Source organism: Lutjanus erythropterus, chromosome 2, assembly GCF_056507025.1.
Source record: "Lutjanus erythropterus isolate fLutEry1 chromosome 2, fLutEry1.hap2, whole genome shotgun sequence".
In the NCBI taxonomy this organism is placed as follows: Eukaryota; Metazoa; Chordata; class Actinopteri; order Lutjaniformes; family Lutjanidae; genus Lutjanus; species Lutjanus erythropterus.
Genome location: NC_139318.1, coordinates 25512476 through 25539949, shown reverse-complemented (window position 1 = coordinate 25539949; position 27474 = coordinate 25512476). Strand labels below are relative to the sequence as shown.

General features: G+C 38.4%; 1 protein-coding gene across 1 annotated transcript in view; it reads left to right on the top strand.

Moving 5' to 3' along the window:
- Positions 1-27474, top strand: part of cacna1da (calcium channel, voltage-dependent, L type, alpha 1D subunit, a) — a 94001-nt gene that overhangs the window by 6637 nt on the left and 59890 nt on the right. Inside the window, exon 3 of the mRNA XM_084734743.1 lies at positions 1557-1662. Coding sequence (XP_084590869.1) covers positions 1557-1662 — 106 coding nt within the window. The remainder of the gene's footprint in view (positions 1-1556; positions 1663-27474) is intronic.

Here is a 27474-nt window from a genome sequence, read left to right as displayed (position 1 = left end):
AAGTGTATGTGGAGAGGGACTCATGAACAACACAGCTGTGTGACAGTCTGGTGAGTTTGTTGCTGCTTAAGCAGATGCTGTCATCACAAAAGCCATCAGATGTTATAAAGGAGATTGTCCAATGTGAAGCATAGAGATACATTTCATAATCCACCTTTGTGTGTTTGTTGGTAAAAAAAAAAAGTCAAAGGGGATTTACTGCCAGACTGGTACACTTGATGAAATGCAGATGTGGCTGTATCAAATTATCCTGCGTGGACTGCATATAACCTGCATATAGTTTAAAAGCAGAGAAGAGCACCAGCACAGAAGCTAAGCAATTAACAAACACATTAAACTCATTTAAAAAGGCCCACCTAAAAAATCATTATCAGTTGTATTTAGAACATTTTCACCACTTTACCTTGCCATCAGACAGCCTTTACCAATAGAAAACTGCTGTTACATGAACAAAAAATCACTCTCTCCAAAGCAACCAGTGTCTCAACTGTAATCTACTGTAGGTAATACACTGACTATTGATAAATACCTCATCAAGTACCACTTCAGATAATCATAAATGCCCCGTTAAAACAATGCTTTGCACAAAGCTAACCTCTTCAAAGGCTACATATGTCCCCCCTACTTGTATCTAATTACAAAGCATTACTGTTCATAATTAACATGAGTTAAATAATTTCCATTCTTACAACCTTTACATTTGGTAAATGTCTCTTTTCTTGCTTATACACACCCATCCTCGCCAAAAGAACAATAATGATAAATTAGGACAGAGCAGGGAGAGGTCACAGAGTTGTGGCCTACTAAGTAGCCTAAAAAATAGCCTACTATTTTTAATTGAGGTCAAAGACTTTCTTTTTAAAAAAGTTTTGTACACACACCTTTGTATAGATTGTGATTTTAGTTAACACGTGGAAATCAGATTTTGACAACCTCAGAGCAAACAAAGTCTTGGGGACCCCCTGAGATTACTGGCACCCTCCTAAGGGGGGCCTGGACCCCAGTTTTGGAACCAGTGGTCTATGGAATCAAACCAGGTCAACCAAAGTTTTACACTAATACTTCTTAGAGATCTGAAGAAGAAAGAAGAAGAAATTTTCCAGTAATTAACAAGTATGTTTTCTCTGTTTTGGCAGCTTATTGATCATATTGTGACCCCTTAAATGTTACTTGTGAACCCTTAACCCCCAAGCCTGGGAATGAGTGATTTACATTGTATGCACTCAAACAAACACAATTACACAGCTTAAACAGTGGCAGGTTACACCAAAGATAATCCAAATTAAGTCACACAGATCATTTATGGCCTTGATTACTGTATAAAGCTGAAGTCCTGGAAAAATCCATCAAAGACTCAGAATCAGGGACCTTTAATGTCTATTTTTTTATTTCCAACTTGTTTAGGTCTGTAAATAGTTTATGAGTTACAAATACTGCATAGGTTATCACAGCAGGGGATTTGACAAGTTGATTTTGTATCCATATTATTTATGAATTCTTCTTGCTATGAATGTTACATAATTTTCTTCTGTGTTTTCCTTAACTTCTTTTCTCAGGCCATTTGATATCTTTATATTAATTGCTATTTTTGCCAACTGTATGGCCTTAGCTGTCTATGTCCCCTTCCCAGAAGATGATTCCAACTCCACAAACCATGACCTGGTGAGTAGTCTGCATATGTCATTAAAATCTACTCATTCAGTCTGAGCCTGTTGGTGCTGCTTGCAATCAAAGACAGGCTCACATTGCTCTGCATAGTGTTTAGTCATAGTCATAGTCTTTGGGTTCAAATGGTCAAAACCTCTTATTGTCTGGCTTGAATTAAGGGTTGTTATCTGTGAAATGACTGAATAAAATCTTTGTTAGGGATATTAATAAAGGATTTAGTGTTGTGGTTTGATAAGGAGAAGAGAATGGAAGATGATCTCTTTTTGTGTCTGTTGTTGTCCTCTGCTTTATTTTGACTGTGTCGCTCTTTCAAGATGCAGACACAGTCAGAGATTTTGCAGTAACAGTGAGATGTTGCATGCAGATTGTGTCTTCAGCATATTGCTTTATCATGCAGATTTGAAATATCTGCTGTGCCTACACAGAGAAACACTTTGACAACTATCCTCATCGGTGCTTTATCATGTCATAGTTTCCCTGTATGGAGGTTTTTATTCAGCTTTCTATTTTTAGACTTTCTCGTCATTGCACCACTCTGTGTGCACCTTGTGCATTTATGTCTGTGTGATGAATTATGGGTGATGTAGTGTTGTAAGCATTGTTCCACAGCTGAGGATGAGTGCACTCTCCAGCAGCCAGACAAACACGCAGAATGTGGTCCTTACACGAGCAGAATTTAGCGGTAGTGTTCAATGATTCATGAGCAGCATATCAACAGCGTGTCTGCAGACATTTGAATGTTCTTGAAAGCTTCGTCTGAGAGCAGGAACATGTTAGAGAAAGGTTACCAGCCTGCTGTAAAGGACCGGCAGGAGTGTTTCTCTGTGTGTTATGATGCTGAACCTGCTGTGCAAAGATAAGCTACAGCTTTGGTGGAAAGTGTGTCTGGACTACTTTAGAGAAGTAAGGTGTACTGCTTCACAGTTTGACCTCCCGGAGGGTGACCTCAGGGTGCTTGTTTACACAGTGGTGGTGCAACAGAGGAAAGTGGGCCATCTGGGACATTACAGAGTCTTATACAGTGCATACAGTACAGTATGTTGTTAGGGTTAGTTCGGGAGTGAAGTTTTAAAGAGCCGGATTGTCCTGATAGTGTCGGTGTGTGCACACTTCTGTGCATTCTGCTCCTCTAATGTGACTATAAATACAGCAACAATAAGAGTTCAAATACTCTCACCCCAGCTCTCTTTCCATCTTTGCTTTATGTATGCACCAATCTGACCTGTTATCTGTCCTCACATTGACCTTATAAAGTCAATCAAATATTGGCCAGACATTACCTATCCATAACAAGCAATATATGGTTTTGGATTTGTTGTGGTGATCTCATTTTGATGCATAACGCTACTGTGTGCTAATTGCCTTTTAATATGAAGACTTTGATGTCTTTAGGCCTTCAAACTAATGGTGTTGATACTGACAATTAAGGATAGCAAAATTTATCGATATTTACTTGATAGTATATACAGTTGTCATTTAATTCTACAGAGAGGCGGGGTGATTTTAAAAGGATAGTTTTGGATTTTTTGAAGTGGGATCTTATGACGCACTTATTAGTGGTTAGTGTATTACCTGCAGTAAATGATGGTCAACATGTTCCCAGTTTGGAGAAGCAGCAGGAGTAGGAAGTTAAGCAATGTACTGAAATCAGCAGCAAAATATATTTTACCCACCTAGAAAAAGGGCCACCTAAAAAAAATATCATTTTTTTTAAGTATAAACTATATTTAGAATATTTTCACTGCTTTACATTGCCATTAGACAGCATTTTCCGAGGGGAAATCACTGTTATATGAGCCAAATACTGTTCTCTCTAAAGCCACCAGACTCCTTTGGCAAAAACAGTCATTTTATCTCACAGAACATGGGAGCTGCTGGTCTACTGCTGCATTGATCTGTTAGTATGTTTGTGTGATTGTGTGATTTTGGTGTTTTTAAGGGTTAGTTCAGATTCACCAGGGTCAAACTAACCAGTAGGTCAGTGGCAGCAACTCCTGTGGTCTGCAAGGTAAAATGTTTTTGCCAAATGAGTCCAGTGGCTTCGGAGACAGGGTTACAACAGCTTATGACACATTAAAACCTATTTCTTTAGGTGGGCCTATTTTGTGTGGCTAAAAAGCATTTTACTGCTGACCCTGTCCACAACAGTAGACTGCTTAGCTTCTTACACTGGTACTCATGCTGCTTCCCCAAACCATGGATGTGCCGACTACCATCTACTGTAGGTAATACACTGGCTATGGATAACAACCTGCCACTTCAAATAATCCAAACTCTTCCTTCAATGTCTTAAACCAGAGGTGTTGATATTGATCACTGTGGATAGCTAAATGTTACCACAAATTACTTGATAGTGTACATTTGATTGTTTGTTATTATTTGATAGTTTGCAGAGGCGTTTACTGATTTTAAATTAGGGAACAAAGTTCTGTATCATTGTTTCAGTATCAGGGAGGGAATGTCACATTGGTGCATTTCTTCTGTCTTTGAGTACAATGTGTGACAAAATTTTGAAATGTATGAAATTAATATTTCATTTGAGGTTTCTTTAAGTGTTAAAAGAATATAGTCTCAGCTGGACAGCAGCTTTGTGGTGTTTTAGATGACTGAACAGCTCTCAGTGACAGATGCCACTCACTAATTTGTGCCCCAGACTGATAATGGACTGTGTGTGTGTATCGTGCTGACAGGTGCTTATTTCATACCTGTGACTTACTGTGTAGCCTCTAAAGCTCGGGTCATTTAACAGATTTTCAGTGAACCATTATTTAGCCTAACTGCTATGTTAATACATTCGGAGCATTTTCAGAATTTCTGTTCATATGTTAAGAGCTTCCTTATCTTCCTCATGTATTTTCTCATCCTCCTCATATGTTCAAATCACATCCAAGAGTTTCTGGCAGAGAGAAAGTCTGGGAGCGTTTCAGTATTGACTCTAGTAATGAGCAAATTGCATCAAACTAAATTAGTCTCAGCCTTTATAATGTAAACTGAAGCTGTAAGTATAAAGATGTGATGGATGGTTTGACACTTTTTAATGCTGCCTTCACTGGGCCTAATGCAAGAACCACTCGTACGATCAGATCCGTTCTTGACTTAGCCATGCAGCCGACTCTGCCCGAACTGGGAGCTCAGACACTGGGGGAGTGTGTGGCCAACTAGCAGTAGTGGTTTGTTGCATTAACAACAAGTAAAGATATCTTTCCTTCAGAAACTCTGTATATCACCAGTTCAGCAGCTGGAGGACATCAGAGTGAAAACTAGGAATTATGCAACTCCTTGACAACCAAAAAAGCACTTTCTGTGAGACTGAACATGAACATAATCCTGAGCAGAGTGGTTGAATGAAGACAGTCTGAGTGGGTGGGCGTGCCTGGAGCACATGACCATTTAAAGAAATCCACAAAGTGCCAACATCAGTCCATCATTGAAAGAAGAGAAAAACATAGGAAATGTTGCATTTAGAGTAGAGCAATGAGAAACCTGAATGTTTTGTTCACGAGGATTACTTTGACATGCTGTCATTATTATAGTCATTATTATGACAGAAAATATGGAAACGTTTTATCAACTTGAGGACTTATTGCTCACATCCCTTCTCTAAAAATTAGTGTCAGATTAAGTTTTTGGATGCACTCATTTAGAATGAACCAGAATGCTACATTTTGTGCATTTGTATGAGTTTGTTTGTAGGACTGAGCAGCATCGTTGATGCAGTTTACATGAACAAGATCATTAAGTAGAGATGAGAAAACATGATGATGATTAGGAATAAACTTTTTATTTCATCATAAAGTGGCTTCCTTTCAGTATAGTCAGGACTAGAGCTGCACAATATGGAAAAAAAATGATATTGTGATTATTTTGACAGATATTTTGATTGCAGTGTGATTCATGATTAGTGAGTTTTGCATCACAACTTTCATTTTAACTGAAAAACTATTAAAATCATGATTTGACATTTGTTGGAGTCTGAACCAAACATGTTTTCTTACACCTGGAGTCGAAGATTTGTAGGCTAGGGCATCTCTGCAGCTCTACATTATATTTCTGTTTTGTCACACATTTTTTCTTTATCAAAAAAAATTGCAGCTTCTGCGTTTTGAATATTACACTTTGACATATGCGATTTTGATAATATTTTGATTAATTGTGCAGCCCTAGTCAGGACAAAGCTTAACTTTTTGAAAATGTATAACTGCCTCCCTGGCTGTATGGATTCTTCTTTAACTGCACCATATTATGTTTTTGCTGATCATGGTACTGATCCTTGTCAAGCTGCACACTACATTGCTTGCACAGGAACTTTGGTTTAATTCTGCAGTGTCAACATTAAATCAGATAGCAGAGGGTGAATAATGCATCTTTTCCCTTTTTCAGCAGAGGTTGAACAATAGAATAGTTTGTAGGGCAGGTGTGCCAGCTTAGCCTTGTTGTTCTACAGCACTCATGCTGTAGTCACAGGAGGAGCACGAGAGAGAAAAATGCTGAGCTAGTTTTGCTATAGCAGTCGGCCAGCGGGTAAAGCTGTAGTGAAGATAGCCATTTCACACGACTCTGCTCTGCAGCCTCACAGGTGGACTGAGAGAGCAGATATGAAACCTGAGTTGGGGTGCTGAGAGGCCTGATGTGTAAAGCAAGGATCAAATTATATCACTAGGCTGCAAGCAGTTTTTTTTTACTCTGTGACACATTCAGAAGCGGTGTAACTTTCAGCGCAAAGAGACACTGAAACCTGCCGTACAGACAAGCTGACGTCTGGGCTTGTGGATGTGTAGACAGTTCACTTGGCGCATTGTTGGTTAAAGTGTAACTGTGTCCTAGGTCTGAGCCTAGCTCTGCTCATACTTTTGAAAAATGCTAAAACGTGTTAAAAGGTTGAGAAATGGGGGCAGGCTGGGGTGCACAGGACTACCACTGGCCTGGTGGCTATGTAGGTAATAAAGCACTGCAGGGATGACGTATTTTTGTAGACCAACTTGGAAGTTAGCATTGCACTGGTCCCTGCCATAAAAAGGATTAGATTTTGGATTAGTGCAGAAAATAAGCCCTGTAACGAACAAAAGTGTATGATGCTTTTTGTTCAGCAAACTACTCTTCACAAATTAACAACAGTTTTATAATGTTTGAAGTGTAAATGCAATTGCCAGAGGTAAAAAGCTAACATTAGGCTATAAACTAAACTACACCACACTCACATGACTCAACATCGCCCCCACTGAGGTACACTGTAGTAGAAATTGTGATATTTACTGACAGATTTCATATCGTAGATCTCTTAAGTGTGTGTTAAACACAGACCTTATTTTAGGCAAATCCTTTAAGATAAAAGTGCTTGAAATGCTAATATGCTAACTCATTTCCAGGGTTTAAAACTCATTTCTGCAGCACTCCCTGAACATTGGTCAGTGTAGCAGTAGTAAAAGCTTACAGTCGGAGCTGCTGTCATGCTCTCTGTGTCCGTGACAGAGAGTCAGCTGGAGCTTTGACAGATACTAGAAGCACATCTGGGACCCTTCTTGAAAAACTTTCTGTGTTGTACCTGTGTTGTAGCTTGCCAAGCTAATGCTAGCAGCTTAGAGAGGCAGAGAACCTCTCTGGTGTGTGTGTGTGTGTCTGTCAAAAGCACCAAAATTGAAAAATAGTGTACCTAGTTTGTGGTTGTCAAAAACTAATATTTTTTGGCACTTTTTACTTTTAACATTCTCACAGTCTCTGATCACACCAAACTTCTGCACATTCGATTTGGCTCAGTTTTATATACTCTTCACTATCTGGTATTCTCCCCTGGATATTTTTGCTTTTATGTCATCTATTTCATTGATCCATTTTCAGTCGGTTAGCCTACTTTGTTGTCAAATCAAACAGTGATGTCACGTTGTTTGGCAGGATGTGGGGTCAAAGGTTCTGTTGTTGACTTTCACAATAAAACCTTGTTGGCTGATAAGGCTAGACTCAGGATGGTGCAGGACCCTAGTGGGAGGCATCACTGGTCTCAGCAGAGAGTGAGTTTCAATGGTGTGAATTGGACCGACCCCTAAAAATTAGCCACGCCCCCTCAGTAACTCATTACCTGCTAGTTTTAAGCACTTAGGAGTCATCATTGGACTGAGCAGGGTTAATTTTTTACTTTGCCGTGTCATCCTTGCAGAGGACATGAACAGTTTGACATAGACACTTGAGAAAGGCATCACTAAACTCAGCTGTTCCTCTTTCATTGATGCAAGCTAGCCTATACTCAAGCCACACCCCCTTCCATATGTCATGGGCAGTTTGTCATAGATCCTTGTGGCAGGCATCGGCAGAGTTCCCTTTTCCATTGGTGGGACTTAATCCCACTTCTTACACTTTTGGTCAAGCGGCTGGGTGTGTAAGTGTGTGAATGCATGCACATGTTGATTCATGTGCATATGTATGTTGAAATAGTTGGTCACAACTATTGCAACTCAAACAGTCTGGTCAGTTCTACATCAGCATTGGCCTCACAAAGCATATAATTCAAAAGGGGGTGAGCTAATTTCAGATTTTTATAAGTAAGAAATGTCAGTATTAACACCAGCATTGATGTGTTTCATCACAGTACAGTAATGTAATTTAGTTTACAGCTATTTAACTGTATAACCTGTTTAACATGAACCCATGAAAGGTAAAAGTACTGAATCTGTTGGTTTGCTTGTGCCACACTGTGTGCACACAGTCCTTATAGGTGCTGCAGAGCTGCTGTGAGTTAGAACAGGGCAATGCTGCAAAGTCATAGAGGCCTTTAATAGCATGAGTCTGCCGTCTTGTTAGTAAGGCTTGGTTAAATGCAGCAGCTCATTATAAATAGAAAGCAATTTCCTCCTCAGGCGGAACGCAGGGCAAAAGATTGGGGTCCTGCTACCACCAGGAGGCACAAGTGAGTAACAGGATGTAGCGAGCGCGCACACGTACAAACCCTCACACACACTAGTCTAGAACTTCTAGTCATTTCTTTCATTCCTCTCCTTCTCAGCTCTCTCCTTTACTACTCCTTCTTTGTTTAGTCATTTTACTGCAATAGTAAGAAGCACACACACACAACCCCTCCTGCACGTGACTGTGTCTCCTCGCACACACCTTGTCTAGGGGACAGACAAATAGTCTACAAGCCTCCTGCCTTTGCTTTAAGGTCATTTCTGACTTATCTATCTGAGACTCAACACCCCAGGCAGCTCCTGCTGAAGGTAGCTGAGCAAAACAATGACCTTTTCATGGTGAATATGATTCATACGTCTCATCCTTCGTAAGGCAACACGCAGCGAATTGCGTCTGGTATCATGTAGTGTTTGCCCGTACCACTGTCATTGCATAACTCTGGAGCTGCAGAGCTATTTATTTTACTGGGGACAAAAGGACACAAACATGTAAAGAGTGAAATGTCCCCTCACAAACCATTTGAGAGGTCGTTCTGATGCCAACAGAGAACTCACAGCTTTTAATCTGCTGCACATTTGGATGCTGTCACAACTGAGGATGTCAGCATTTTTAAAAGATGAATCATTTTGTTATTTTTATCTTCTATGTGAATAACTGAAGAAAAAAAACATAGGTATGAATGACTGATTACCACAAACACACATGCTACACATGTTGGTTTTATTGAGTACCTTATTTAATATCTGGATTTTGTGTAATTCTGAAAAATTATTTATTTTAGATGTTAACATTTAGTGTCGCAACCTGCTCAGGAGAAATAAGTAGTTTACACCTGAAGAGGGTCTTGAGAGATGGTCATTGAGAACAACTGTCCCCTCTGTTTAAGATTAATAAGTGAAACTTGTTTACAGTAATGGCACTTCCATGCTTGTCATCTTGCAGTAATGTAATGCAGCTGTGTTTTCACTATGACATACAGTCAGACAACACAGCTCGTTTAGCAGCATATTTCATGCAGATGACAGGCTTTGTAGAAATATGTTACATTAATTTCCATGCTAGTAATTACATTCTTGCAAATATCCCAGAATGACTCTGTTTATAAGAGTAAATATTAATCTATTAAAAAATAAACACACACCAAACATGGCTGTTATATTTTTTGGTATCAAGAAGTCACGCATTTCCTATGAATTATTCACAATGAAATTCTCCCATTGATTTTTTACTTAAAAACTTATTTTTTTATGAAGCAGCAAAATCAGAAAATGTCTCATCAGCATTAAGTTAACATGATGCCTATCCAGCTGAAAGCGAATATGAAACAGTAAAATAAAACTGATACCTGAAAATACAGACAGAGGCACAGGAGGGAAGGTAAACTTCAAACCACAGAGTTTCAGTTAGAAGCTACAAAAGTACTGACAGTCTTTCTTTCCGGTCTCCTACACAGACGTGAATTGAGCCTGGCAACACATGCTTGTTTGAGGGGGAGGTGCTAGCTAGTTCTCTTGCTTTTGCTCAACTGGTTTGGGATCAACATATATCTATTTTTGGTGTTAAATGGGTCACATTAATAAATTGCTCTTTTTGTGAGGATTTTATTGTCCATAAAATAATGTAATGAGTTTTTGCCAGCTTGAGTAATGTCACCTGTCTTTCCTCTGCTCCACTCTGTGTGTGTTGATTGGTGAAGCACACAGAGCAGGAGAAAAAGTGACTGACAGCAAAATGCAGTATGGCTGAGTCAGTTCACATGCACATATTAACCCCAACTACAATGTTAATATACGTTACATTAGCATTATAGACATGAAATGCACAAACTGAGAACCGCAAAATGAGCAGCTACCAACAAAGAAGAAGTCATTTGTGATGTAAATACATAATAACAACCATCACACTGCCAAAATAGTGACTCGCAGCCAAAGCCTGTTGACTGATCACAGTCACCAAGTGCTTCAGCGTGACAACCAGCCACTGAGAGGCATCCACCAGACTGCAGTGGTTCTTGTCAAAGATTATCAGATGCTCCATACAACAAAGTTTTTTTTTGGCTGACATGACATCTGATAATTCATCATTGCCTCTGTAATGTCCTCCATCTTTTTTTAAACTTATTCAGATCAATTCATAGATCAGTCATAGAAGCGGGTGTAATGATTCTCCAAATCCATGCTCCAGTTCATATCATAGTTTTTTGTTGCTTGTCTTTTTTTTTCTTGGTTTTATTAAATCAACTACAGTTTGGAATATCAAGAATACCAAAGAACATTAAGGTAGATTAACTTTAGGGGACAATGTAACTAGTCTACATAAGAAAACAAAGTAACAATACTGTAAGACCAGTCTAGAGGATATATCAGTCACTCCCATGATTTCAGTGGCGTTTTTTTGGCATTTTTGTTGCTGCCTAAAATTGCTGAATTCATGGCAGCTTTGCCAAAAGTTGCAATGCATGTTGCAATATTTTTAAGTATTTTTTCCATATGCATGCAATATTTTTAATCTTCCTTTGTTTGTTTTTGTTTGTTTGTTTGTTTGCTGTGGCAAGTGAAAACAAAAGAAAAACAAAAAACACAAATAATAAAACACAGAGTTAGTTCATGGAGACGACCATGTGTGAACTTTGCATGGAGAACTACTATGATGATTGGTGGAACTACAATAATTGGACAAAATTGCAAGTTTTTGAAGAATTCACGGGGATCGGTTGAATTTGCATTAACTGTTGTGATCATGACATCACAAACTTCCTTGAGGGACTGATATATACAGTATATTGCCTAAGATTGTGTGTGTGTGTGTGTGTGTGTGTGTGTGTGTGTGTGTGTGGCACTACATGGTAGAATTCTAGACTGGATGTTTGTATTGCTGTTTTGGTCTTGGTTTTATAATTGTTATACCCTGAACTCACAGTCAAATCACGATCACAATAGCGAATCACATACTATACATCTATCTTTTACTGCACTCTTTCCCTGCTCTCTTCAGGCTGTGTGCCAGTTGAATAACGCATATTGTACCTTCACAGAATAGAAAGTTCCTGATGTTGCTGTTTGCCACAGTCTTTGTTTTGATGTAGTAATCATGCTGTATGGTTCCAGTCTCCTCTGGGGGAGTTGATGACATGTTTTTCCATATGAGGACTGTTTTGGTGGCGTGTCTAAGGGAGAGTGTAAATGTGTATGTGTGTGACAGATGAAGCAGTTGGCTGTGTGCGTGTGTGTGTGTGTGTGTGTGTGTGTGTGTGTGTGTGTGTGCGTAATGGCTGGCACAAGTGGCAACGTCTGGACTGTGGACTCCCATAGAGATGATGGTAGAAGTATGTGTTTAGTCACTTAACGTAACTGCTCATTTGTGGCTCACACCAGCTCTGTCCCTGCTTGTTATCTTGAATGTGTATTTCTGCATGTGCTTGCGATTGTGAGAGTGTGTTTGTTTGTTTGTGTGTGCGAGGGAGAGGCAGACAAAGGGAAAGTAAGGGAGTCAGAGCTTTGTGTGGATGCTGTGTGAAAAGTGCAGCCATGATAAAGTGCAGCAGCGGTGCATGTTCACAGTGTGTGCGTCAAACAGGCCGTCTTAAAGTGGAACGACAGGAGATTTATGAATTAATTAATGTTTCCCATGCTCTCTAATAACATGTACGATTTCCTATGAATTTATTGAAATGAACAACGAATGTATACAGTGATTCTACTTTTTTCTTTGTTCTTTTGTTGTTTTGCCCTAATACTCTCAATGTATTCAATTTTTCAATAATGTAAATGTTATGTCATAGCATTTTCCAGCTAACAAATTTGCACATTTTGACATGTGAATTTCACTCCAATCTATTGCGAAGTAAGTTGAAAAGTAAGTAACATCACAACATGTTAGAAAAGAAGACAGTCACTAACAAACAATGGTGCACTGAATCTTTAATAGTCCTAAAATGCACACAAGTTGCTTTGACTTTTTAAGTCTGCCTGTGTTTTATCCTTGGTCTATCCTCAGTTTGTGTAAATAATGATGGTCATGTCGTGTTACTTTGCTCACCTTGTTGGTAAACATACACCCATGATGAATTTATGATGAAGGTCTTCTCTAAGGTGGCCAGATACCTGGAAAAATTCAGGACAGTCACAAATTTTGAGCATTTGTCTCAAATCCTGTCCTCTCTGTCCTGAATATGAACTGTTAGCCTGTAGTATTACAAAATATGAGGATGCTATAATGAGAGCTGCCTGTATGCTGTATCAAATTATTTATGTAGGCAATAATTTCTGCTTTTTGTAAGTTAAAATGTCCTGTTTCCTTTTGTAGAATATGTACAAGTACGAGTATTACTGATCTGTCTTTTCGCGGTTTACTGAACTAACCTACAGTAAGTTCAGTAAAGCTACAGCTTAACATATCTGTTGAAAAGGCTTTTAAAACAACTGTAACACACCTGTCACCTGTGTGTAACCCTCAGAATCTAACTGCTCTTCATAATATTGATGACAAACTATTAGTGTCAGGGACCAAGCAGTGAGGCAAAGAGGAGAACAGGAATTTGTTGAAAAAGAGGGTTTTTATTTACCAAAAAAAATGCCAAACAATACAAACCAGGAACTTAATAACTAGACCTATAAAAGAGGTCAACAGAATATAATTATACTCAAAATGACAGCAACAAAACAAGGTGTTAACTGAACAAACTGACCTAACAAAATGAAACATGAGGGAACATATATACTGGCTTGGCCAAACCAACTAACACAAAAGGGAAAAACAAAATGGGTATCCACTAAAACTAATACACAGGAAAAACTAACTAAACCCAAAACCCCCTCTGACATGGCTGGAGATGGTATGACCTGATGAGCTGGCCACAGGATTTAACAGGTTCCACCCCTTGGACACACCTTTTGCCTGTCCAGGAGGAAACCACCCCCACCAGCATGGTAACTCAGAAGAAGACAAAGAAAAATGATTAATACAACAGAAAATTACTAGATTTAACCTTACAGTGTGAAAATGTGTGCACTCAATTTAAACAGTGTAAAGCTAAAGGAGAATAAAGAAATTATAACTCAAATAAACTGTAGGACTGTGGACCTGAATTGTTTGGGGTGTGGCTGACTGCAAATTAAATTAACCTGTGCACTGAACAAAGAAGTGAGGTGAGTGTGTGCATGGTTTTACCCTCAACTGTCCATTTGTGTGGCCTTGGCCATCACAATTAGAGTAATATTTTACTGTAAATTATTCTATACTTTTTTAGTTTTTTGATATGATATGTCTCCTGTCCCAAATTTCACCCATTCTCATCTCGTCACCTTAAACCTCTCTCGGGTGAGGGCACTGCTCCACCAGCAGGTGATGGCAAAGCATGAGAGTGAAATACAAAACTTGTAAAATGTAGCGGTGGAGCTCACGAATCATAGTTAAAAGTTTTTATAATCACTGACTATCCATAGTTCAGATGCACTTAAGTAAATGTCTTCAGTTCAGTCGTAGGTTCAGTCTGTCACGTTCAGTTCAGTAGAAAACAAAAGAAGCACAGCAGGAATATGTTATTTTTGACTTGAGTTTTATGAGTTCCTGTGGAGTCTTTGAATAGATTTTTAAGGGTGAAACAACGTACTGTGTGTGTCACGACTGAGCTGACAACGTCACTCTCAGTCACCAATGAAGGAGCTCCACTGCTAAAAGCTACTGATTCATTTGGTGACAATGGTGATTCAGTGTAGTCAGTTCAATTTGAAGATTTGTTGTTGAAGATTTGTTTGTACATGTACTGAACACCTCAGTGAGACCGCTCACAGACAGTGGACTTGAATGCTCTTTTGCTTCTCTCCTGTCTTTAGTTTACTTTTTGTACACTTTTTGTTTAAGGATAACAGACATTGCATATAAAGTAGTTGTAGCCTTGTAGTGGTGTAAATGATGAGTTTCATCATGACATGACATTATATCAATTCTTTGGACAAGAATAAGTCTTCGATTCGATTTCAGTTTGATTCACTTCAGGGGCCTACGATCTATATCATTTGTCCATTTAACACATTGAGTTAAATTTATGTCAACTCACAAAAAGCAACAATTTTAGGTCTGACATTTGTGACGCAGACATGCTATGGGAATTTCAAAATAAGGGCGTATCCTAAAGATGGCAATATAGTTTGATATTTTCACTTTACATCGATCATATTGCATCATTGGAGACTGTACTGATATATTTATCTAGACTGATCATTACAACTCTTAAAAGTTGTATCATATACTACATATGACACTACAGTAATGAAGAGCTTAATACATATCACACACAATGCAGGTGTGAAATGGACCAAATTTGACTATTGACTGTCACTTTCAGTCATACAGAGCTACACTGAAACAAAACAACGTTCCTTCAGGTCCATGGTGCTACAACACAAGAGACAACACAGAACCAACTCAGACTACATAGACCTACACAAGACTAAGTAAACATACATAAACCTACAAAAGACTACATAAAGTGCCCATGTGCAAACCTAAAGTTTTTTGGTCGCCCAAGTGGGTTCCCTGTGTCTGGGTCACACTGTGGGTCTAAACTGTTGACAGACAACTCAAAAGCATGCAAAATAGTGCGTAATTTTTTAAATGTACATATTTTATCAAAACATTTGCTATAGTTAAACTAAAGCTAAAATACTAAAATATGTACTTCTATTTTCACTTGGCTGACTTTCCCAGTGTGTGCCTGTGCTCCTGCTTGGGATGGTGTGTGTGTGAGTGAGACTGAAGTTGACAGAGTGAGAGAGATGAATTTAACATGCGAGGCCTGATAACTGAGGATGACACCAAATCAAAACAGGAAGAGCCGAACAAGTCGCAAACCCAGACAGAGCGATGGAGGCACCTGTACTTTTTGTCTTGCCTAATAGTCCGCATTAATCATGTCATGCTGATATTCCAATAACTTCACATCAGTGCAGATACTGCATTTACTGCATGGAATCCGTAGTCTGTAACTTTTTCATTTTTAAATATTTGACTTTTGTGTAGTTATGCCTGCTTGAGTCAAAAGCAACAGAAGAGAAATTTCAGTAAAGCTGAAGAGCTGAACTCACTGGGTGTCATCATTGTGGAGCTGAACAGCGGACATTTGGCTTTTGGGATCTTTCTTTAATTTCCTGAGTTCAGCCATTGTTTTGGTTTCCATGATAGCAGCTGTATGTCATATGTGCCTTCTGCCATGGCCACACATCTGGAAGCACCGATATGAATTCTTGTAGATTTACTGTAGTGGAGCAATAAGATTCACAGGTACACTTTGCATGAACCACAAAGAAACAAAAGAAATGGAGTGAAGGGGTAGATCATAAGTCATTTGTAATTTGCATTTAGGGGCGGGTGATCTGGCCCAAAAAATATTATCATATTTTTTAATTGCAGTTGCAATAGATGTTCTAAATTTTCCCAATTTTGAAATGCCCTGTAGACTATAACTAGATTTGAAATAGACAATGAATTCCTCTACTTGCACCACTGAAACAAAATGTTGCATTAAAGATACTACACAGGTTTCAAAATGACAATTAAAACCTGAATTTAATTTGAAGTTGCGAAGCCAAAAGATAACATAATCATGAAATAACACTTTTCAAGAAGCCCAACGGTCATTGCCATCTACTTTGCTGCATCATTCTATTGGTTCACTCATGTAGCGTGGATCTGCTAGTCAATAAGGTTGTGTAGAGTTCGGAAACAGAGAAGACATTCAGTTTTTATTTTATTTAATCTTTATTTTGTCAGAAAATCTCATTGAGATTCTTTTACAAGAGAGACCTGAGAACAAAAAACACTCACAAGAACACAATGAGCAAACAGAACATCACAACTACATAATACAAAGGAATTAATAAAAACAGTTACAAGAATAACAAAAGTACATCAGATAATAAAGCTTTAAAATCTCCAAGTGGAATATAAGACTCTGGTTTGAGTCCAGTTTGTAGTTCACTGCATGAAGGTTGCAGTGAACTACACTACAGGTTGACATGAAGGTTGGCTGCCCAATGATTTTACTGTTTGAAGGAAATGGACATCTCTTAATTCTGTACAAGAATCTTGATTGATATCTCGGTATTTGTAAGACATTTAAAGTTTTAATGGTGGGATAGTCAGAGTCACTGGAGGAAGTGGAGCATAAAATGTAGTTTGTCTATTCTGCGTTTAAAAGTAGTCTATGAAGACGGCTCAAGACCCGGGCTGGGATGGCAATAATATTGTATCACTGAAGGACTGATTTTGAAGAATTATGTTATTTATGTACAATGTAAACAGCAATGGACCAATTAATGGACCAAAATACCTTGAGCTATACCATTCACCTGAAAAGTCGATTGCGGTAGCCTCAGATCACCATCTAGATCTAAAATCGCTTCATTTCCAGCCCATATTTGCATTGTGTGTGTGTGTGTGTGTGTGTGTGTGTGTGTGTCCATACTTTTGAGAGTGATAGAGGAGTGTGTGGGCTTGACTGAAATAAGAATACATGTTTTATTCCCAGTGAGGACTTGAGGCATTCAGGTTGCAGATGCACTCACAGTCACAATGAAACAACATCAAGAGAAGCTTTGATGGTTTTGCTAATGAGCTCCACACATCCCTATCTGAACTCTGAAAACCTCGTTACAGCCTCAGCAGACCAAATCCTTCTGGCTGCTCCGCTCAGGTCGTTGCTGTATCGCACACGACTGCTTTAAAATACTATGGTACAAGTGATACTGCACTTTGTGTACTCTCTGACCTCCGACAGCTGCAACACTTTACAAACTCAATTCAGCAACTACAGTGGTGTTCAATACTGTGTCGATCGTATAACTTTAGGCCAAAACTAAGAAATACATCACCAAGCTTATGCAACAGCTTGGTGTATTCAGTGTGATGTTTTCTTTTCTTTGTAGAGACATTCACTTGGTAGTGTGGGTATGCTTACAGTAAGATGACCTGCGCTTCAAGTGTTTTCCTTGGCAGAGTGACATCCACATCCTCACACAACTCCTGCCCACCCCCACAGTGTTTCTCACACACACACACACACACACACACACACACACACACACACACACACACACACACACACACACACACACACACACAAAGACACTTTTATATACTGTACACACAAACACATGGGCCCAGATATATAGAGCAATAAAGAAAACAGCAGAAGAGCAGATGTGCTGTACATCCTGTTTTATTTTGTACCGTAGTTGCTGGATTACCATTTAATGCACTCAAGTAGAAACAAGACATTTCCATATCGCTGCTATTGTTTTATTGTTGGATTTAGTCAGTAGTTCAGTATTAAACACATTTGAACAATAAAAGCAACAAAGAGAAATGAGGATGAGTTTCTGCAAACACTATTCTATTTCCTGAGGAGGAATATTATTAATAATATTAAAAATAATTTACTTTATATAGCACTTTTCAAGCTTAAGCACAAAGGGCTTTACAGATTAAATGATTTACAAACAAAACAAAACAAAAATTAAAAATGAGGAATTAGGAACATTAGAGCACATAATTTATGAAAACCACCTTATGCTTTGCCACTCAGGAGTCTAGAATCACTCAAGAATCTTTGTTTTTATTGCGTTTTATTTGTTTTACCATTTACCCCTACTTTTAATGAGTTTAGGGCACATGCTTGCTTGTAAATTTGTGGCCTGTTCTAAGTACTCTTTCTTTTTGTTGGTGTGTATTTAGTTTTGTATCTGCTTACCTCATATATTACATTTTATCCTGTATTTTTTTTTATTATTTTATTGCTGTATGTTTTGGTGGGGTGGAGGATTTTTCTGTATGTAAAGTACTTTGTAAATTTTGTGTTTAAAAAAAGTGCTACAAGTGAATTTATTATTATTGTTATAATCAAGCAGCACTGAGTGTGTACATATAGTGCAAAATAAAAGAAATAACATAGCATGTTAAATTTTAAGTAAAGGAGAGAAAGACATAGTATATAAACAGATAAGATTCAAATTATAGATATGATTTTATACAAGGTAGACATATGAGGGTAGTATAAAGTATATGACAGACAACCAAAATATGTATATAAGTAGCAGGAAATGAACTGACAAAATATAGATTTTTTAAGCAAAAAGTCAAAGAATCTCTGATTCTAGCTTTTGAAATTTTTATTTCTTTACTCATTTATGACAGTAAACTGAATACTGACATTTGAGGACGTCATCTTGGGCTTTGGGAAACATTTTTCACCATTTTCTGGCATTTTATGCACCAAACAACCCATCAATTAATTGAGAAAATAGTCAATAGATTAATTGACAATTAAATCACTAGTTTCCGCCCTAATAAAATGTGAAATCATTGCATGCAGGAACAGCTGGTAATGCAGCAGGCCTTATTCAAAGACGCACAAGATAAACACAAACCGCATGTATAACACACTTGAACAGGCATCCCAATATAGACTGCACTCTCCAGCACACTTATTTACTGTGCAAACCTGCAGGAGTAGGCGGTGAAGAAGCACTAAATGCTGGCTGCCCTCACCCCCCCCTGGCTTGGCTGGATGACTCTGACTGATCCATACAGACAAGGGAAGGAACGAGAGTGAGCGAGGGATGGAGAGAGCATGGGGGAGGAGGGGGATGGAGCAGGAGAGTGATGTGGGAAGTCCTACAGAATATATGTTCTGTCATTACATGCAGAATCAGATGCAAAATGACATTATAACATTTATGTGACGCTCTGAAGCTCTCAAACTGTCCTGCTGCAGAGTTTTGGCTGGTTTACAGTTATTTGTTGGCTGCAGTGTTGTTTCAGTGCCGTGCTGTGCATGTGTTGTATGTATGTACTGTACTCTGGACTGTACTGCATGTGGCGTGCACTGACATTGGTATTATTGCTTGTAGTTTGTTGTGTTTGCTCTGCTTGTAAGCACTCTGGTCGCACACAGATATCAAACATGCATGATGTCACTCTGACTCATGTGACTGTGGGCTAGCCGCCACACGCTCAGATGTGGCTTCTCATACATGCACATGTAACACTCAGGTGGTCATGTAATCAGAAATATATGAAATAAATAGCACAGTGTATTTGGTCTACAATTCATATATATGTAATATATCTGCAATCAATTTCATCTCATTCATTTAGTTTTATGACAGAAGATTAATCTGCATTAATAGTTCTCTCTTCTTTTTTTTTTTTAAGAAAGAGTCTTGAAATTCTCTTGTTCCAACTTTTCAAATAGTAATACTTTCTGTGTATTTTTTAAGTTCTCTATGCTGACAAACTGAATGTCTTAGGGGTTTGGACTGTTAGAATGTACTAAACCAGAAAATTAAAGACATCACTTTGAACTGGGACAATTGCCATTATAGACCAGCTATTAATTGATAATTACTTAGAGAAAATAAAAGAGAGATTAATACACACTGCTTAGGTTGGTCTCTGGTAGATATTTGACATCTTGAACAGCTTTCCTGCACAACTAGAGACGGAAACATGAATTTGATGAGAAAACCTTATCTGAGATTATTACTTTCAAATTGGCTTAATATTGTGGTCTTGTTACCTAGCAACCTTGAATCTGCTATGATCACTAAAAAACAAAGAAAAAAAAACTTCTGGAGTAATTGATTTCCATTTTTTTGTCATTCCATTCTCTTTTCTAGTGAGTGTCATGCCAGTAAAGAAACATGGAGATATTTTATGGCCACAGGCCTCCTCTGAATGTCTTCATGCCTTCACTACTTAACATAAAGCACTGAGATTTATTACAGACCTTCACTCAGGTTGACTGACCTGCCTGGTTGGCTTATACATTTAATTTATTGGTACATCGTCTATTTGTTAGTTTGCGTCCTGTCCGTGCTCATAATATGTTTGTGGTTTCAGGCTTATTTCTTACGTCTCTGAAGCAGAATAAATCAAATATACTTCAATACAGTCTACATTAAATGTAATTTATTGCATGCACAGCATTTCACAGTTGAATGACTCAGTAACTCCTGGTGAGTTTAAAATGATAGATTAGGGATCAGACTCAGTAAGGTGCAGACTTAATTTATTCGTTCATATGCTCATCCGTTTTTGTGGTTGGTCTACATCAGTGGTCCTCGAACTCAGGGGCAGGAGGGCACAGAGCTGTGGAAGGAGTGAAACTAAGTTGAATTATGCAGGGAAAATAAACAAACCAGGGTTGCTGATGCTATTGTACTGACCTTTATTTCACTAAAATTCAGTTTGGATCCTTTTTTTAGTTGCTTCCTCTGTTATTTTTAATTACTGATAAAAATTGTGGGATTGGGAATGAAAACTTTTCTGCCTCTTAAGGGAGCATGACAGAAAAAGTTTGGTCTATACTATAATGGAGCAAACAGCCCTACATATTCTATGTTGTTATAAATTTTGCATTTGAAGCTAATCTAAATCTAAATAAAGTGTTGCTTGGCTTTGTTCTATCTTCAATGTGTTTGGACTTTATATTTGTTTTTCTGCCTCTTACTGTAAATTAAAATACAGTAAAAGTAGAGTTCTGTAAGTACTTTAGTTAAGCAAGAAGATTGATATCATTTTCATATCTGTGTGCTAAATATGAAGCTAATCCCAACAGCCATTGAGCTCAGCTTGGTGCAATTACTGGACTCGGGGGAAACAGCTAGCCTGGCTCAGTCCAGAGGTGAAAAAAAATCCTGCTGCCAGCACCTCTAAAGCTCAATAATTAACATTTTGCATCCTGTTAAATTTGTAGAAAAATGTAAAGCATTAGAAGCTACCTATAACTACAACGTGTTGGTTATACATTTCAGTTTTTGTATGGATTAAATGAATGAGATATAACATGCTAATTAGCAGGGATGCTTCAATTTAAGATTTTCTCGATCAACTAGCAGTCGTTAGTTCAAGCATTTTGTGATTTGTGTTGTATCAATCCACCATGCAGTCATCTAACAAATAAATGAAAACGTGGTCCGCTAAGATTGAGCTCATCGATAAGGATATTTCCCAAAATGTCAGACTATTCCTTTAAATTTTGTATTCTGCAACTGTTTGTCTCACTTCAGGAGGCTACAGTTAAAAACTGCCTTTATTTAGATAATAAATAATAATGAGTGAATGATGGTGCTGTAATTGCCAGACAAGCTGTTTTATTGTATTTTTACGACTCCATTTCCACTCTTTATTAGTATGCACAAAATTTAATTGGTGATTTTCTGTGAGTGTGAGATTTCTGGAGGAAGATACACAGAGCCTCATGAACACTGTGCGTGGCCCCCACCTGAATTGTTAATAGGTGCACATCGCCGCTGTGTGCCTGGCTCAGTCATATGGCGAGTTATGTAGAAGAATGCATGGTTCAGCGGGTTAGCATTCTTTGTCATATGGTGATCTGAGCTCTGCGAGTGTGTGAGATGAACTGAGTCGCGCCTGTGGACATGAACACTCACCCTATGGCAGAGCAGGGTCTGTGTAGCTGTATTATGCCGTGTGGTATCCTGCTTTTATTACGTTTATTAAGTGCAGTTAGCGTGCATTGTAGGATATAGACGTGATATGTATGTGTGCGTGATGTATCATGTTGTGATGTATACCTAAGAGAAGAGCAACAGATGAAGTAAGCATATTAGTTGCTGATAATATGCATATACTGTATGAGAACAGGAAACATACTACAGTAAGGCTCTTTACAGCACAAATAAACTCAGATGAGTCAGAGAGATATTTATGGTCATCCCCAAAGGCCTCTTTCCTCACTCTCTTTCTCTCTGTGTGTGTCTCTCTCCCTCTTTCTATTTCTGCTCACAGTTTAACGTGCTGATGATTGAATAAATTGCTGGTTAATTGAGAGCCAATGGTGATCATTTGCTATTATATTTAACATGCTTTCACGAAGCAGGAAGTGTCAATTTGCATAAATTTACTGTGCCTGGGAAAGCTAAAAACTGTTCTGACAACGTATTACATGCTGGTTTCAGTGTACTTGCAATCATTGCTCAGTTACTTCTGTGGACCACACCAGAGAAAATATTTTTTTTTATTGTAAAAGTCTTTGTACATCACGGTAGATTTTTTGCAGACAAACAAAAAGGTTGAATAATTTTTGTTCCTTTGTACTTTAAGGAGAAATATTCTGGTCTGTAAAATCTGTTTTTGTTTTCCTGTTTATTCACTTTACATAGTGTAAAGTTTAATGCAGAATGAGTATCTGTTTGTAAGTTGTAACAGATAATTACTAATCTCTTAGAAGGAGTAGCCGTTTATAACTAGGGCTGCACAATTAATCACAATATTATCGAAAATGCAATATCGCCACTGCAATATCTAAATTACAGAACTCAACAGTTCTGCAATTGTGTTGTCTGGCCTACAAGTCAGACCCCAACAACTGTCACGTCATCATGGTTTTAATTTTTGTTTTTTGTTTTTCAGAGAAACTGAAAATTGTTATGCAAAAATGATGTTTCCCACTAATTGTATAGCTCTTGCTGTTTCAGTCAAGATAATTGCAATATGACTTTTTTTTAAAAATATCATAATGGTTAAATTGAGCAATGTGTTAATGGAGTCTAGCAGGCAGCCACTGAACTCCGACTCCAGAGTGTGTGAGCTGATCAACTTACAGTTGAGGGTAGGGGTGTAAAAAATACTGATACACTTAAGTATTGATACTAGTGCTGTCAAATGATTAAAATATTTAATCGCAATTAATCAGAAGAGTGTCTGTAGTTAATTTCAATTAATCGCAAATTAATCACACCTTTTTTATTTGTTCAAAATGTACCAACCAAAAACAATGACGAATATTGTCCAGAAACACCCAAAGGCACTGCACTGGCATTAAAAAAAATGCTCAAATAATAACATGACAGATCCAAGCCCATCAGGCACAGATGAGCATACTAACCTGCTCAATTTAACATTAAGGCCAAAACACACTAAAAGCTTTAATAGAAAAATCAATTGAAGCTTCTGTGGTGCACTGCAGGCTTGAGATTTAAAATTTCAACACAGAACCAGCAGGTTGCTATTTATATATGCATTTATTTATTTACTAAGTTTACTCATTGTTAATAATAGTTTATTTTTTTAATAAAATATTGTCCTCTGAGGAGAAAAATCCTCACTTTTATTCTGCTCAGTCAATACAATGATATAACGGTGCACGATATTCATGTTTTTATATTAAGGCAGCAGGATCATTTTCATCAGTGTCACTCTGACAGTTCTATAGTTTAAACCTCAGGACTGTACAATAAAATCTGGATTCATCATCAATAAAGTTTTTATATCAGTCGGCACACTCGCTCTCCCTCCCTCCCTCCTCTCTGCAGCTCGTCTCTCCTCCTCCTTGCTGTTGTGATCAATCGGCATGAAGTAATTAAGTATTTAAAAGTACACAAATCAGACTTGCAATAAAAAACACACCACGGAAGTGTACGGTAACATTATGATTCATGATCATAAAAAGTTTTTATATCAAGTTGACACATCTGGCCATATTCACTCGCTCTCTCTCCCCCTCTCTCTCTGCTGTGGGTCAGCCTTATTTTCACTTTTACCTGGTTTCAGGTGGAGCTGCAGCTCGATCAGCACTCTCTCCTTTCCCTCCTCCTATACTTCTGTTTCTTTGTACTGAACCAGTTGCCTGAACAGACAGAAGCTCACATCTTCGCGACTGCAAGCTGATTTATTTCCAGCTGCTGATTCAAACTATTGGTCAGGCCAATATCACAGAACATGTGTTAATCGTACGTCAAAAAAATTAGTGGTGTTAAAAGGAATTTGCATTAACGCATTATTAACGCATTAATTTTGACAGCCCTAATTGATACACTTAAATGCTCTACCGTGATAATTGTAATACACACACAAAGATTTGTAGCAGTGGTTCATTGTGTGTTGTGTTTAAACCTTGACCACTGGATAGCAGTGTTGTTATCCATCTTCACTGACCTGATTGCATAAAAAGTAAACTTTAAACTTCTAAAGATTTTATGCATATGGTGTCCTTTTTATACTATAACAGTTTCCCAAAAATGACATAACAAGATACCAATATATTGAAATATATTGAATGTTAACCCCTAGGACTTGTCGCTTATCATTATCAAAGTATGATGTTGTGCTTGTGTAGGTTCAGTGTCCCTGCAGCCTGCAAGCAACCTGCTGAGCTTTGAGTCTTGGGAGAAGGGGGCAGGGGGGAAACAACTCGCTTCAACCTATTTAATATATTGTCTATGGCTTACAACTCGCTATTTGGACTGCAGTACTAATTTTTCAAGGTACTGAAGCTATAAAAAAAATGCATCTAAGTGTTTATTGAAGACCTCAGGTCAGTTCAGTGTTCATTGTCCTGCCTGAAATTTGCCTTTCAGCAAACCCTGACAGTGTTCAGTGACTCTTCTGAAACAGCACTGTGTGCAGGCTGTTAATTTGAAAACAAAAGAAAGAAAAAAATCAAAAATACACCTGTATTGTGTGCCGGGAAGTTTTTGTTTTGTTTTTGGTGTGTGGCATTGAGCATAAGTTTAAAATTCTGATATTGTGACAGCTCTTTTCATTCTTGCCCTATTTTACTGTAGCCACAGTTTCCTATTGGCCCTTTTGGTCTGTAAATGTCTCCAAAATGGTTCACTTGTCTCGCCGTCACTCTCCTTCCGTCCTTGTATGAATCGTTCTGTTCTCTCTGCTCCCTGTGGCCTGAACTGGCTCTGTCATAGAGGCAGCAGCCGTAAGCTTAACGCAACCTTTTACTTCAGTAACAAAGAGGCCCATGTCTCTTATTGTGGGCTAAGTGCTTCTCACAGTCTGCAGTTAACTGTTGGGAAAACGAGCCCCGCAGCCCACAGCGCTCTTGCATTTATGGTGTCCGCGGAGAACACAGAGCAGGGATTAAGGACTCCCTCAGGCGGAAGAGGTTATTATGTATATAATAAAACACTGTATGTGTGTGTGGCTCTTAGCTTTTGTCTGTATTGTGTATTAAAAGAGCCCAGTGGGCATCCCATGTGAGAAGTTAAATGAGTGTTGTGTTGATGGACAGATATTATGAAAACCAGCCTGTGTGCAGAGTTCACATCGACCTGCCTCATGCATAAAGAATGAAGAGGGCCTCTCTCTGGTGTCATATCTCCAGGGAGGTCCCAGGACTGTCCTAAACAGCTGAGTCACCCTGTGGTGTGTCCACCTCCAGCATCTCACACGTTTCAATGCACTAACATGCACATACCACCTTTATCAAGCTGCGTGTGCCTCTGCTGTCCGCTTCGCTCTCAATCGACCTTAACCTTGATGTTCCTGTGTTCCGCTTGTCTTTGAAAGAACCGGAAAAAGGCACAATGTAGAGTTACATCACTGGTTCTAATCTCTGCATGCCCTCTAAAAAACCGTCATTTTATTCAAACTATGTTTGTCCTTCTTTTAACCTCTCAGATATATTCATGCATCAGTGAGTGAGAGATCTCTGCCTGGTGGTTCAGTCTATTGAATCATTTTCTTTGTCTGAAATCACATACTACAGATGACTACATACCCAAAATTCAACATACTTTTGTCTAAATAAACAGTAGTGTGTGTCTTTGTGGACACACCCTGGTTGGTGATGTATAACCATGGTAACCAATGCCAACAATGAACTAATTTAAAATAAAAAAAATCACACCTAGAAAACAGAAACCTTACTTAGATTTAAACTGAAGCATTTTATGTTACGGCAGAGCTGCATCTTACAGTATAAGAATGTTTGACTTCTAAAGTCTGCTAAATATGAAGCTAATGCCAGCAGCCATTTAGCTTAGCTTAGCACAAAAACTGGAACTGGGAGAAACAGCTAACTTGGTTCTGACCACCTAAAGAAGAAATAACATGTTAATTATTGAACTTCAAAAATGTTTGTAGATGTATTTTGTTGCCTTTGGACATAGCCAGGCTAGCTGTTTCCCCTTGCTTCCAGCTTTTATGCTAAGATAATGTAACAGTCTACAGGTCACAGGCATATTTCCCAAAATGTCAAACAGAGCTGCCTTGCATTGCATTTTTGATACTGGTGCTGGTGTAGTGTCCACTGCTTGCATACTGTCCTGTTTCCCCAGACAGAGAAAGCGCCTCACGTACTATTGTTTTCATAGATTCTATTCTATTCGAAATTCTCACATACTCTTTTAGCATACTAAATAGAATGTTTGTGTGGAATTTTGGATGCAGCATTTGTTTTCGCCGATTCTGTGCCATTTTTTCCATATTGGTACCTTTTTTCTTCCAGAAAGATACAGTGCCGAGTTGCAAAAGATTATTGGCTGACAATGCCTGTGCAAAGCCAAGCAAAATGTCACCTCAGTCTCAAATATTACCAATTAATATTCCAAGCTAGTAATAAAAGCTTTTGTTTTCTTCTTTTTGGATTACTAGTAGTGACTACTGTTATTCAGAAAGTACATGTATGTCAGTGGTTGGCTGTCTTTGTTGTGTGTTCTTGCTCGGTTGACTTGACGTATCAGGGCCATAACACTTAAATCATGAAGTCAACGGGCTTCTGGCCTTTTTAGTGTTAAAGCTGGGCTTGGTAACATTGGAGAAACCCACAAGTGTAAGCTAGATTTTAAAATTATTTACCTGAAAAAAATCCCACCCCTTCTCTTAAATGCACACTATCTGACCACTGTGGGAGAAGAGTGCAGCTCATCGTTGTCGCTAACCATTTAACAAACATTATCATAATGAACTTTAACAATGAACATGGCAAGTGTTACTACTCACAGCTGTCAAGCTAGCATTGGGAAATGTTGTTTGCACTTTTCTGTCATTTTTGTGCAGCTTGCTTGCTATAGCATTAGCATTATGTCTGCCTAGCCTCGTGGAAGACTCAAGATATGTGCATTGAGTGCACAGGCAGAGTGTGCGTGGGTA